This window comes from Clytia hemisphaerica, unplaced genomic scaffold, assembly GCF_902728285.1.
Source record: "Clytia hemisphaerica strain Z4C2 unplaced genomic scaffold, Clytia hemisphaerica genome assembly, whole genome shotgun sequence".
In the NCBI taxonomy this organism is placed as follows: Eukaryota; Metazoa; Cnidaria; class Hydrozoa; order Leptothecata; family Clytiidae; genus Clytia; species Clytia hemisphaerica.
Genome location: NW_027104280.1, coordinates 938,288 through 951,274, shown reverse-complemented (window position 1 = coordinate 951,274; position 12,987 = coordinate 938,288). Strand labels below are relative to the sequence as shown.

At 35.5% G+C, this 12,987-nt stretch overlaps 1 protein-coding gene and 1 long non-coding RNA gene across 2 annotated transcripts; both read right to left on the bottom strand.

Annotated features, from left to right (window-relative positions):
• Nucleotides 1-1,114: 1,114 nt before the first annotated feature.
• LOC136816947 (uncharacterized) lies at nt 1,115-5,674 on the bottom strand. Its single transcript, XM_067073287.1, has 6 exons — nt 5,595-5,674; nt 2,433-2,522; nt 2,099-2,215; nt 1,915-1,980; nt 1,694-1,768; nt 1,115-1,552 (listed from the first exon to the last, which is right to left on the bottom strand). Exons 3-6 carry the CDS (start codon nt 2,190-2,192, stop codon nt 1,473-1,475), a joined length of 315 nt encoding a protein of 104 aa, XP_066929388.1. The 5' UTR covers nt 2,193-2,215; nt 2,433-2,522; nt 5,595-5,674; the 3' UTR covers nt 1,115-1,472.
• A 158-nt stretch (nt 5,675-5,832) lies between these two features.
• Nucleotides 5,833-6,409, bottom strand: LOC136816946 (uncharacterized). The gene is made up of 3 exons (XR_010848002.1): nt 6,356-6,409; nt 6,012-6,146; nt 5,833-5,887 (listed from the first exon to the last, which is right to left on the bottom strand). It is a non-coding gene; the product is annotated as an uncharacterized lncRNA (long non-coding RNA).
• Between the last annotated feature and the right edge of the window lie 6,578 nt (nt 6,410-12,987).

The following is a 12,987-nucleotide window of genomic DNA, read 5'->3' as shown; positions in this document are numbered from 1 at the left end:
TTTTTAATGGAATACTTCGTTCTTTATAAGAACTCCTTATAGAAACGTTTTTAAAGAACGAAGAATATTAGCATAAAGTAATTATTTAAAGCCATAGAATATTTCGTTCTTTATAAGCACTTGATCCAAAAGATTTTCCCAGGTGACTCCTTTTTATTTGGTAAATTTTCAGAACTAAATAAATAGGCGTCTTGGAAGACTGACAATATCAATTTTCATCTCAATTCTATCATGGAGCGAGTTACAATATTTGATTCTATAACTAAAGAAAAGATAGACGGCTTCACAGCTTACGTTCAATCTTCGAGCAAAGAAAAATTCACAAAAATACGAAAGGAATTATTTGAATTAATTTCTGATGATCTGTTGCCCAAGATATCTCTTTGGCCTGAGAAATATCGTTTGATGTTTTTTAAGAGACCTTTGGGGGATCGAGATACCGCCGCCATGTTCTGGTTTCTACTTGGTAAGTAACTTATTACTGAACCACCTGCACTTTACGTCAAAGAATTATTCAGTGAACAATTTTGAATAGTGTCAATGAGAGATGGTTGTTTTGCAGTATTCTTTATACTGTCACTTTAAAGTAAATTTTTTTGTTTTTCATTGTTCAGGTAATGGCGTATCTCCAATTGTTACAGCGGAATGGATCATTTCGTCGTATCACACGTTAAAAGACGACAAACGGACGACAAATGCCAGAAAAAACCAAATTCAGAGCCTCTTCGAATCGATGGAAATAAAAAAGCATGACCGATTTTATTATTCGTTATTTCACAAAAGGCAGTTCTATTTCGATGGTAGGTCACGTGATGTAAGACAAGACCTCCATTGACCACTAGTCTTTAAAGTCGTTCTTCATTGTTAGATAGCATTAAATTTTTCAAGTCTACTAAATCTTTTTGTCCATTTTATTCAAGAAGAAAATATCATAAAACTACTATTGTTTCCCTGTTGTTTGAATCTATTGTCTTTCTAAAGGGCGTGGCAGCTACTAGGAACGAGTATTGTTACAGCATTACATTTCATTTTTAAAGGACGAATCAAATGAAAGAAACATCTATTGCGTTCTTTAAAAAAACTAGAGAAAACAATGAGAACAAAGAAGTTTATTCTATTATTCTCAGCTGATTCAGCAGCCGAGTCAAATCTTTTTCATTTTTCTTTCATTTTTTCCTAGCACAAACTAGGCATTAAAACACAAAGTATTGACCTACGATAAATTAAAACTAAAATTCTATGCGATCTACAAAACTCAAATATATTATATTGAAGACCAGTAGAAGGAATATTCGAAGTGAAATGCATTCAAAACGTAACTAAAAAGAAATATTACCATTTTCCCCACATGAAAATAGACAAAAACGCAACAGTACATTGTTATAAATTTCTCCTAATTTTACAGAAAATATAATTATTCTGAATTTTTCAAACTATAAAAAATTAAATCAAACGCAACGGTTAAGAGTCCACTAAGAGTTCAGTAACAAATCGTTAGGTGTTGCTCCACACGTCTTTTTGATTGTGTTGTATAACGCACGATGATTCTTATCTGAAGACAAAAGGAAAGATAAGATTCAGATTTTTCTGTAAATCCAGTAAGTTGACCGAAAAATATTCAGTATGTCAAATTCATTGCAATGTTTGATTAGAAAATTGAACAAAAGCTTGATTTCATGAATGGCAAACTAACCTGGCGTGGATAACTGGAGCAAGGGCGTGCCTGGGTTAATTTCTCTCAAGGGAAGGACTGGTGAAGACGTCTTTGCTGAAATTGAAAAATAGCCAAGTTTAAAAGGATGTCAGTGACTACGTCACGATGACAACATACCATATCACCACAAGTAGTTTGATGGCAAAATGGACGAGTCCAGTCAACTGAAATTGTTAAAAAGAAAAGAAAAAAACACTTACCAGGTGTTACCAGCTGAAAGATTTCTCTGCTTTGATTTGTTACCGACGTGGTGACAGATCTCCTTTCTGAAAAATGTAAATATAAAATGCTTTAAAACTAAAAGTCAAGTAAATAACCATCAGATCACTGCAATCATACATAAACAAATTCTGAAAAGTTTTTATCAAGTAGTAAATTGCTTACCAAATTCTGATGGTAGGTCATATTCTGTCAAATAGTCCAAAGTTGCAATTCTCTTTATTTTTGGAGTTGCAATCTCATCAATCGTTGCTTCCATTGACCGTTTGCGATTTTCAGTTTCTAAAAAAGTGAAGAAAGAAAGAAACTAAATCATCGTTTCTAAGGCATACAAAACACCTGTAAAATTGGGAAAATGATGGGGAATAAGTGTGGGAAAACAAAAGAAAAGTTACTAGTTAATGTCAAGTGTACACTAAATCTAAAAGCAAATGTATCATTGGAAACGCTTTTTAAACCTGATGCAAATATATGCTATAGGATTTCATAGTATTCTCACCAGAAAAATTAATGATGTCAGATAAGTCCAACGTTGATATGTCTGACGGTAGTATCGTTTCAATGTATCGAATGTCACTCTTGGATTCAACTAAAACAAAAGAAAATTCCCATTTTATTTACATCAAATAATCCTAGGCGGACGATGGGAAGGTTAAATCAGAGATTTGGGAAAAGAGGATAAGAATTGCGCTATTCAGCTATAGAAATATAGGCTAGGGAACCTTTTGTTCTATTGAAATATCTGCGCCCGATCGATTGTTTTAGTTCTGAACCAATCGGAGCGCTTGATTATACTATGCGCACAAGACTAGAAGTACAAACAAAAAATGGCAGCCGTGGTTGATATCGAAAGTGAAATAAAAATATTTTTAATATCGGGTATTTTGGTATTTTTTTATAAGCATTTTTCATTTTGGACAGGGCGGATACAGTGTTAGTCGAGCCAAAAACTTTCAGTTTTAGCCAAAATACTTTCCTCAAAGGAATGCTCGAACCAATGTCACAGATTATATTGTAGAAATAGAAATAATTACTAGTGAAAAAGAATTTAAAATTCATTGCATTCAAACACAAAACGAAGCTGGTAAAACTAATATAGTTTTTCATTACTTCTCGGGCTAAAGTGTTTTGACAATCATATAAAAAGAGCTAGCTAGGTTGAATATTAAAACAATGAAGGAGAAGGGAAAGAAAAAAACAGGACTAAAACAATAGCAATTCATGATATCAATGACAAGAAATCAAAAATATCATGAATTTTTTTGTAAGAACTTTTTGAAGTTTTTACAACAAAGCGAAAAATAATAGCAATATAATACAAAACAGTAGCATACATTAAAAACAAAAATTATATAAAAATCTTTATTTGGTCGCGTTTGTTGTAATAACAAAAAATAATAATAAACTGGTTAAATTTCTGGATTATTTTTTTGATTCTTGTTATGTCAATTTTATTTGTCTTATTGCTTCCAAAAAGTTACTTAAATAATTGCAAGAAAATTAATTACAATAAAAAAACTTTGACTTGATCCTTCCTCACTAAAAGCACCTTGGAAAATAAACATATATTGTGAAACAGTATATGAAAAATCGGTCACTCTTGGATTTAGGGGGGGGGCTCACTAATTCCAATAGAGGTGTGATTCTAAGATAAAAAGCAATTTACCCTTTCAAATAAAATTTTAGAGAAAAAAAGTATGAATATAACCAGACTGTTAATCAATGCTCAAGAAAAGAGTATTTCATAAGATGAATAATTATATAATGTGATGTATGAAAATAGTCCAGTGTGTTCCAATTCCAAACTGAAATTTCTATCTAAAGCATTTTTTATATCTATATGGTTGGTTCATATCAATTATCTTGTAATTGTAGTCTAGCCCCATTCTGGTGTCTTGTTTGGGACTATTTGCGTAATCAAGCAGGAAATCCTGGTGAAACAGGGATAAAAAGACCTTAATCCAACTGCAAACAAACCATGACATCAGATTCCATTGTTGTTTCCTTTGAGTTTAAACATGCTTTTCACCTGTCCATCTTATTAGCAGAATTTGTTGGTGTTTGCAAAGATATTGAACCTTGGACGTGAGAAATTCAGACAAATTTTAAGCCAATTCTCATTGTATACCAACCACGTGAAGGTACAAAATAATTCATGGATCTAGGTTACTGGGGCAGTATGATGGTAACTAACCTGAAAGTATATAATAATGAAAATGGGAATTAGGATTTTTGCAGCAAGCTCTCATGAACAAATACAGAACACAAACAACAAATCTTAATTCCACCGACCACAGACAAAAACCGGTGAAATAAATCTTATATAACTGGAAAATCTATTAACCGGTCAGAGCCAATCTATTAACCTGTCAGAGCCAATCTATTAACCGGTCAGAGCCAATCTATTAACCGGTCAGAGCCAATCTATTAACCTGTCAGAGCCAATGTATTAACCGGTCAGAGCCAATCTATTAACCAGTCAGAGCCAATCTAAACCGGTCAGAGCCAATCTACTAACCGGTCAGAGCCAATCTATTAACCGGTCAGAGCTAATCTATCAACCGGTCAGAGCCAATCTAAACCGGTCAGAGCCAATCTACTAACCGGTCAGAGCCAATCTACTAATTGGTCAGAGCAAATCTACTAACCGGTCAGAGCAAATCTACTAACCGGTCAGAGCCAAACCGGTCAGAGTCATAGTTTCATAAAATTACACAAGTATTAATATTAGAACTTTGGTAGCAATTTTCTGTTACATACAAAAACTTGAAATTTCAACCCCAAAAAAATGTTTTTCCTCAGTAGGAGCTAAAAAGTCATCAAGGATAATTTAGCGTACTTACCAAATCTAAAATCCATTGTCCATTGCCATCAAGCAAGTTTTGCTAGGATAACATTATGTTTTCATCTAAAACTAGGAAAAAAAAACAACATTTTTAGTCGATTTTGCCCATCTGCCCATCTTCAATCAAAATGCTAAGAAAGTTTGAAGATTTGCCATGTAAAACTAAGCTATAGGTTGTCATTTAATTAACCTTACTGCTACCCATAAAAATTATGTTTGCAACACAAAAATAATTAATTTTATTCAACATAACAAACAAAAAATACACTTTTTAAATAATTTTTCAGCTATCTTTGAAGGATGTGCCAAAAAGATCTAGAAGGTGCCAATAAAAACCAAAGCTAGGCTAGTCAACTACAACCTTTTGCCAACCCAAACCACTTTATTTTGACTCTGAAAGACTTTCCAGTAAGGCAAACTAGCTAAAAATAAAAAGGTCCCATTTCACATCCAATTTTAGCATGCCTGCTTCCACCATCTTTTTCTCAAAAAATAAAGCATGGAGCAGCAGATTTTTTTGTCAGTGGAAACCCCAAAAGATCGTTATTTGTTTTTCAGTTGTTTATATAAGTAGGAAACCCCTCCAAAGGAGTAAATTCAGACAGTTTTTCTTGAACTGTTATAATACTGCACATAACGCCATTTTTTTCACTGCAACTTCTCGGCCAAGTTGTTCCCTAGCCTAGCGACTTCAAACGACGCTGAATTCAATGGCCAACAATAAGAAAACAGCGAGCGGCAGCGGCGATTCTTATCCTCTTTTCCCAAATCTCTGGTTAAATCATCAAAAATTGCAGTATTAAAACAAACACATACCTATTGTTGGATTGACAGGTTCTTCCTCGTCACTTGAAATACAAACGTGATTGGTCCGATTCGACTTCACAAAACGGATTTCAGAATCTGAAAATAAAACATGAAAATTTGAAAAGGAAGAATAAGAAAATGAGACTGTCATATGGGAAAATGACATAGAATGGTGCACCTTGTCAGATTAAATAGCCAAGAAATAAAGCAAATATTGAAAACAATCTTACCGTCACTGTCATTTTCTTCGCCATTTCCAAGCCTGGAATCTCTGTTCTCGTCACAAGAGTAGTACTCATCATCTGAAATGTAAAATGAGATGCAATAGAATGACAAAGTACGTATTGACATAATACAAGCTAGAAAAAAAGATCATCATAGAATCAAATAATAGAGATTTCAGATATGACGTAAAAGTAGTCTTACCATCCCATAAGGAATCTGGTGTTGTTGGGAGCGGCGTCACCGGTGTCATTGGCGTCAAAGGGGCGCGCGGTGGACTGAAGGCGAATACAGTGCTCGCAACGTCGGCACTGCTTCTTTCCTCCATACCTTCTTGACCTTTGAGATGAAAAAAATTGGATCAGATTCATCCTAAAATATTGCATATAGACTAGGTGTCTCAATTTGGTGCAAAATGGAAAGAATTCCAGTCAAATGAATAGAAAATGTGAGTTGAATCTTATCGAAAAGGTTACACAAAGACAAACACCATCAAAGAAAGTACCAGTCATCAAATTGATCAATAAGGCAACATGCAAAGCTCTCACCTGTAAAGAACGGTGAGGCTGTTTCTTGTGAAGATGGTGTTGTCGCTGGTGATGAATCATTGGACAAGGTCCCCAATGGACTGAACATTTGAACATGGTAGCCTTACAAGAGAGAAGAAGATAATTTGAAATGGTTTTTAGTTTTGACAGTATTAAACCTGTACCCTTACTTTTGGCTCCCTCTTCCTCTTAATTTGGTCAAAATTTAAAAAAAAGTAACGAGCACTTCTACAGTCCATACGTCTGAAAGCAGAAAGTTTACCTGTTTCAATTTCACCATCTTCCTCGTCCGTAGACCCGGTGCACTCTATCAATTGCCTTGCCTTTTCTTCCGTCATATCTATATTCAGTCTAGCGCCCGCACTGACGTCATGGGGTCGCTCATAAAAAAGTTCTTCGGGATTTATGAGGTCTCTATGGATCACCAGCATGTTTACCAGCCACATCAAACACTCAAAAGAGTGTTCCAGCATCCATGCTGGTGCCGTCATGTCCTTTGTTACCAGCTTCCGTGTTTTAAATTCTTGGACACGACAGTCCACGGCACCAACGTCGATAGAATCAAATTTTGGCATAGCCTGGCAGGTGATGTAGATGCCACCATTCATTTTTGTTCGTCTGGGCTTTTGGTTTTTCACCGCTTGGCTGAAGTAACCACCTTGTAGAATAGATTTGACCTGTAAAATAAGTTAAAGATAACTAAATTCCATAATCGTTATCATACAATGACAGGTTTTGCTAGATACTTTGGTCTCCTCAGCATATCTAATATCAAAAACTAAACAGAAATAAGCTGTAAGATGTAAAATAGTTAGTATTCATTCAGTCATTGGAAAGAATTTACACTAACCTGGTCAGGAGCCATTGTTTCATAGACCCACTCGTCAATGAACAAAAGTTCTGTTCTTTTATTGATCATCATTGAGCCAAAAGTTTTCTCTTTGCTAAGTATAGCAACGTTGTTGTGTGGAATAAGCCCAAGAAGAACGTTGGCCCATGATGTTTTTCCGGAGTTATTGCTACCTGAAGAAAGGTAAGAAAAAAAATTCTGAGAGCTGTAGTCGAAACACTATGAATAAACAAAACATGCAAAATTACATTATCCCCTCTCGAATATTTCCCCAGAATCAAAAATACCTGAATAAATACAGTTTATCCTCAGAAAGTAAGAAAGTTGGCACAACTCACGCCGCTCCAATCGTAAACCTATTCTTACCACTCGTTACGATTCGTGGTACTTTGTGTGGGAACTGGAAGCACAATAAGCACTGGTAAAATTTGTTTAAAAAGTTGACGCGCTCTCTCAATTCGGGAAAACTGTTTTCCACGGACGTTGCAAAGCATCCACCATCACACTCAGCGTTACAATCGAAGTTTTTGTAGCACCTCGGGGCGATTTTCCCAAACTCCTCTTCATGGAATGGTCCCTTTACAAAGCCCTTTGTTGAAAATTTGAAGAACCAACCACCATCAACTTCTATATAGTCGTAGTCCATCTCGATGGAAGGTAACACCTAGTAGAAAAATTAAACAGTGCTTTTTATTTCAGAAGTAACCATTAAACCGATTCAAAATCTTATAACACTCTCAAAATTGAAATCTAGGTTCAAAGACGATTTGATAAATCCAATAATTTGATACCTTAACAAATTCTGCCTCCATGTGCGACCTGATCTTTTCTTTGTGAAGGTCAATCTTTTCGCCAAATTTTCGATTGGCACAAAGTGTCTCGAGATATTCGTCAATCGAAGAGTGATATTTGAAAGCGTAAGTTGCTAAAGAACGAGAAAATAGAAGAATCAGCAAAGTTGAAGATAGAAACAGCAAAGCAAAAGCAGACAGCCCCCCTCTAAGGTTTGAGCTAGTAAATGACAATCGAAAGGAAAATCTCATGACATACCGTTTGGCTCCTTTTCAAAAATGGCGCCATTATGAATGCGATGGTTCAATTTCATCATCACTCGCCTTACTTGGTCAATGGTTTTGCCCTGGGAGGTTTCCTTTTCAGGGACGAAGGATTTTGGAGTTTCACCCAGCAAAGATATGTGTTGGTGACGAAATCCTTGCTCCTGAAGATGCCGTGATGCTTCTCGAATTTTTAGATCCAATTGCGGTGAGCAACATACCAATCGTGTGGAAACATATCCTTTTGGAACTTTGTCCTTGACCAGTTGTGAGTTGTAGTCCTAAAGCAATGAAAGAGTATTAACGGTTAGGTTAACTATTTTTCTATCATAAACAATATCAAAGTTAAACCGATGTAATTTGTATTAGCATTAAAACAATGAACTCGAACAAAGCTGAATTTTTATACCTTTACCACTTGCTTTAGTTTGGCCAAAAGCACATCTGATTCCCCCATCTTTTTTGTGTTTCTTGTTTTGATGGGGTGCTTGGTATGTTGTACACGTTTCTCGACATCATAAACGAGATCATAGATCTTGGTTTCCGTCAAACTGGTTGACTTGTGCGCCACCAAGAAGTACGCAACACCGAAAATGAAATCGTCTGCTTTCTCTAGAACAGTGGAGACGGCGGTGCAGCTCGAAATAAAAAACTTTACTTCGGGAAGAGCAGCCAAGGCGTCGTCTAGCTTACGCTGCACTGATGTTAAGTCTGTTTGGCTGCTCAGCATTAATGAACGGAACGGGAAAACTTGATCTGTGTCACCAATCTAAGGATTAAATAATGAATGATGTTCTTAAAGAACGAACCAAGACACTATTAAAAAAGCACACTCTAATCACAATTAGGACTAGATTGTAGACTAGGAATAATTCAAAGACTAATCGTCCTATATCAACAGGTCATTGCACAGACTATCAAAAACTTATTTCCCTACACCTAAATGAACGTTACACAGACTAGAGCAGCTTTAAGCTGAAATTTAAAAGGTCATTACACAGACTATTTAAAAACATATTATACCCCTGTCTCAATTTCAAAAGTGACGTTACACAGACTAGAATTTCTCTAGTCTTAAAAAAACAAGTAGAATTTAGTCAAAATAGGCGTGGCTAGAGTGCTGACGAATAAATCACACCTTTTCAGATCACAAAAAATATTGAACCCCAATTCTATTGGCCAATATAGGAAATTAATGAGAGTTTTTATAGATTTAAAAGGTCATTACACAGACTATGTCAAAAACATAATATACCCCTGTCTCAATTTCAAAAGTGACGTTACACAGACTAGAATTTCTCTAGTCTTAAAAAACAAGTAGAATTTAGTCAAAATAGGCGTGGCTAGAGTGCTGACGAATAATCACACCTTTTCAGATAAAAAAAATATCGAAACCCAATTCTATTGGCCAATATAGAAAATTAATGAGATTTTTTATAGAATTTAAGAGGTCGTCACACAGACTATTAAGGAAGTATATTACCCTGTCTCAATTTAAAAAGTGACGTAACACAGACTAGCGAAGTCATTCGGGCCACATTTTCTCGGCTTACCGGCTTATCAACCTCTCTCGGGCAAAAAATCCGGCTAAACGACCGGTTTAGGTTCTGGCTTAAGGTCAATTACGGCTTAACTAAAAAAGGGCGTTAAACTACGGTGGTAAAGGTGTGAATTCCCTTTCTTAAACTGAACAAGTCCGAAAACAAAAAGGATGAATCAAAGATAAAAAAACAATATGGGCGTGACTCCACAAGGGTGTGCTACTTTATTATAAAATCTTTCTTTAATGAAATGAAGTTTCGTTCTTTAAGAACAGTGCCATTCGTATGCTTTTAAAGAACGAAGTATTCTTTGATTTTGAATAATTCTTCCAAAGTAGTATACTTCGTTCTTTAAGAACAGTGCCATTCGTATGCTTTTAAAGAACGAAGTATTCTTTGATTTTGAATAATTCTTCCAAAGTAGTATACTTCGTTCTTTAAGAACAGTGCCATTCGTATGCTTTTAAAGAACGAAGTATTCTTTGATTTTGAACAATTCTTCCAAAGTAGTACACTTCGTTCTTTAAGAGCAGTACCATTCTTATGCTTTTAAAGAACGAAGAATCAACTTATCGAAAAGACCACACCCTAATGACCTGTATCATTCTCTAAAGAGACAAAAATTTAAAATTTCTCTTGTATAAGAGAACAGGTAGAATTTAGTCAAAATAGGCGTGGCTAGAGTGCTGACGAATAAATCACACCTTTTCAGATCACAAAAAATATTGAACCCCAATTCTATTGGCCAATATAGGAAATTAATGAGAGTTTTTATAGATTTAAAAGGTCATTACACAGACTATGTCAAAAACATAATATACCCCTGTCTCAATTTCAAAAGTGACGTTACACAGACTAGAATTTCTCTAGTCTTAAAAACAAGTAGAATTTAGTCAAAATAGGCGTGGCTAGAGTGCTGACGAATAAATCACACCTTTTCAGATCACAAAAAATATTGAACCCCAATTCTATTGGCCAATATAGGAAATTAATGAGAGTTTTTATAGATCTAAAAGGTCATTACACAGACTATGTAAAAACTAATATACCCCTGTCTCAATTTCAAAAGTGACGTTACACAGACTAGAATTTCTCTAGTCTTAAAAAACAAGTAGAATTTAGTCAAAATAGGCGTGGCTAGAGTGCTGACGAATAAATCACACCTTTTCAGATAAAAAAAATATCGAAACCCAATTCTATTGGCCAATATAGGAAATTAATGAGAGTTTTTATAGATCTAAAAGGTCATTACACAGACTATGTAAAAAACTAATATACCCCTGTCTCAATTTCAAAAGTGACGTTACACAGACTAGAATTTCTATAGTCTTAAAAAACAAGTAGAATTTGGTCAAAATAGGCGTGGCTAGAGTGCTGACGAATAAATCACACCTTTTCAGATAAAAAAAATATCGAAACCCAATTCTATTGGCCAATATAGAAAATTAATGAGATTTTTTATAGATTTAAAAGGTCATTACACAGACTATCTAAAAACTAGTATACACCTGTCTCAATTTCAGAAGTGATGTTACACAGACTAGCATAGCATCCCACCCACCAAATTGACGGCTTAACGGCTTACCGATCTCTCTCAGGCAAAAATCCCGGCTTAAGGGTCGGTTTAGGTTCTGGCTTAAGTCAATTACGGCTTAACTGAAAAATTGCATTAGAATCCGGTGGAAAAGGCGTGGTTCCTTTTTCATCAAATTTAACAAGTCCCAAATCGAAAGTGATGGCTTAGAAATGAAGAACAAGCATGGGCGGGGTCCCAATAAGGTGTGGTCCCTTTATGAAAAAAGTTTTTTTATAAGAATCTAGATTCTTTTTATAAGAACAGTTAAACTAAGGGTTGTTTATAAAGAACTAAGTATTCTGTTTTATGTGAAAATTTCCAAGTTTGAAAACGAAAGTACTTTGACTCGTCATCCCACCCACCAATTGACGGCTTAACGGCTTACCAATCTCTCTCAGGCAAAATCCCGGCTTAAGGGTCGGTTTAGGTTCTGGCTTAAGTCAATTACGGCTTAACTGAAAAATTGCATTAGAATCCGGTGGAAAAAGGCGTGGTTCCTTTTCATCAAATTTAACAAGTCCCAAATCGAAAGTGATGGCTTAGAAATGAAGAACAAGCATGGGCGGGGTCCCAATAAGGTGTGGTCCCTTTATGAAAAAAGTTTTTTTATAAGAATCTAGATTCTTTTTATAAGAACAGTTAAACTAAGGGTTGTTTATAAAGAACGAAGTATTCTGTTTTATGTGAAAATTTCCAAGTTTGAAAACGAAAGTACTTTGACTCGTCATCCCACCCACCAAATTGACGGCTTAACGGCTTACCAATCTCTCTCAGGCAAAAATCCCGGCTTAAGGGTCGGTTTAGGTTCTGGCTTAAGTCAATTACGGCTTAACTGAAAAATTGCATTAGAATCCGGTGGAAAAGGCGTGGTTCCTTTTTCATCAAATTTAACAAGTCCCAAATCGAAAGTGATGGCTTAGAAATGAAGAACAAGCATGGGCGGGGTCCCAATAAGGTGTGGTCCCTTTATGAAAAAAGTTTTTTATAAGAATCTAGATTCTTTTTATAAGAACAGTTAAACTAAGGGTTGTTTATAAAGAACGAAGTATTCTGTTTTATGTGAAAATTTCCAAGTTTGAAAACGAAAGTACTTTGACTCGTCATCCCACCCACCAAATTGACGGCTTAGCGGCTTACCAATCTCTCTCAGGCAAAAATCCCGGCTTAAGGGTCGGTTTAGGTTCTGGCTTAGTCAATTACGGCTTAACTGAAAAATTGCATTAGAATCCGGTGGAAAAGGCGTGGTTCCTTTTTCATCAAATTTAACAAGTCCCAAATCGAAAGTGATGGCTTAGAAATGAAGAACAAGCATGGGCGGGGTCCCAATAAGGTGTGGTCCCTTTATGAAAAAAGTTTTTTTATAAGAATCTAGATTCTTTTTATAAGAACAGTTAAACTAAGGGTTGTTTATAAAGAACGAAGTATTCTGTTTTATGTGAAAATTTCTAAGTTTGAAAACGAAAGTACTTTGACTCGTCACCCCACCCACCATATTGACGGCTTAACGGCTTATCAATCTCTCTCAGGCAAAAATCCCGGCTTAAGGGTCGGTTTAGGTTCTGGCTTAACTCAATTACGGCTTAACTCCAAAAGAGGCGTAACTTTTATTT

Bases quoted from the DNA above. Each gene is read 5' to 3' on its own strand.
- LOC136816947 (XM_067073287.1), bottom strand. From the start codon at position 2,192: ATGGAAGCAACGATTGATGAGATTGCAACTCCAAAAATAAAGAGAATT. The intron at 1,981-2,098 runs GTAAGCAATTTA...TACATTTTTCAG, and splicing joins TGACCTACCATCAGAATTTG to AAAGGAGATCTGTCACCACG. The intron at 1,769-1,914 runs GTAAGTGTTTTT...TTTCAATTTCAG, and splicing joins CTTTCAGCTGGTAACACCTG to CAAAGACGTCTTCACCAGTC.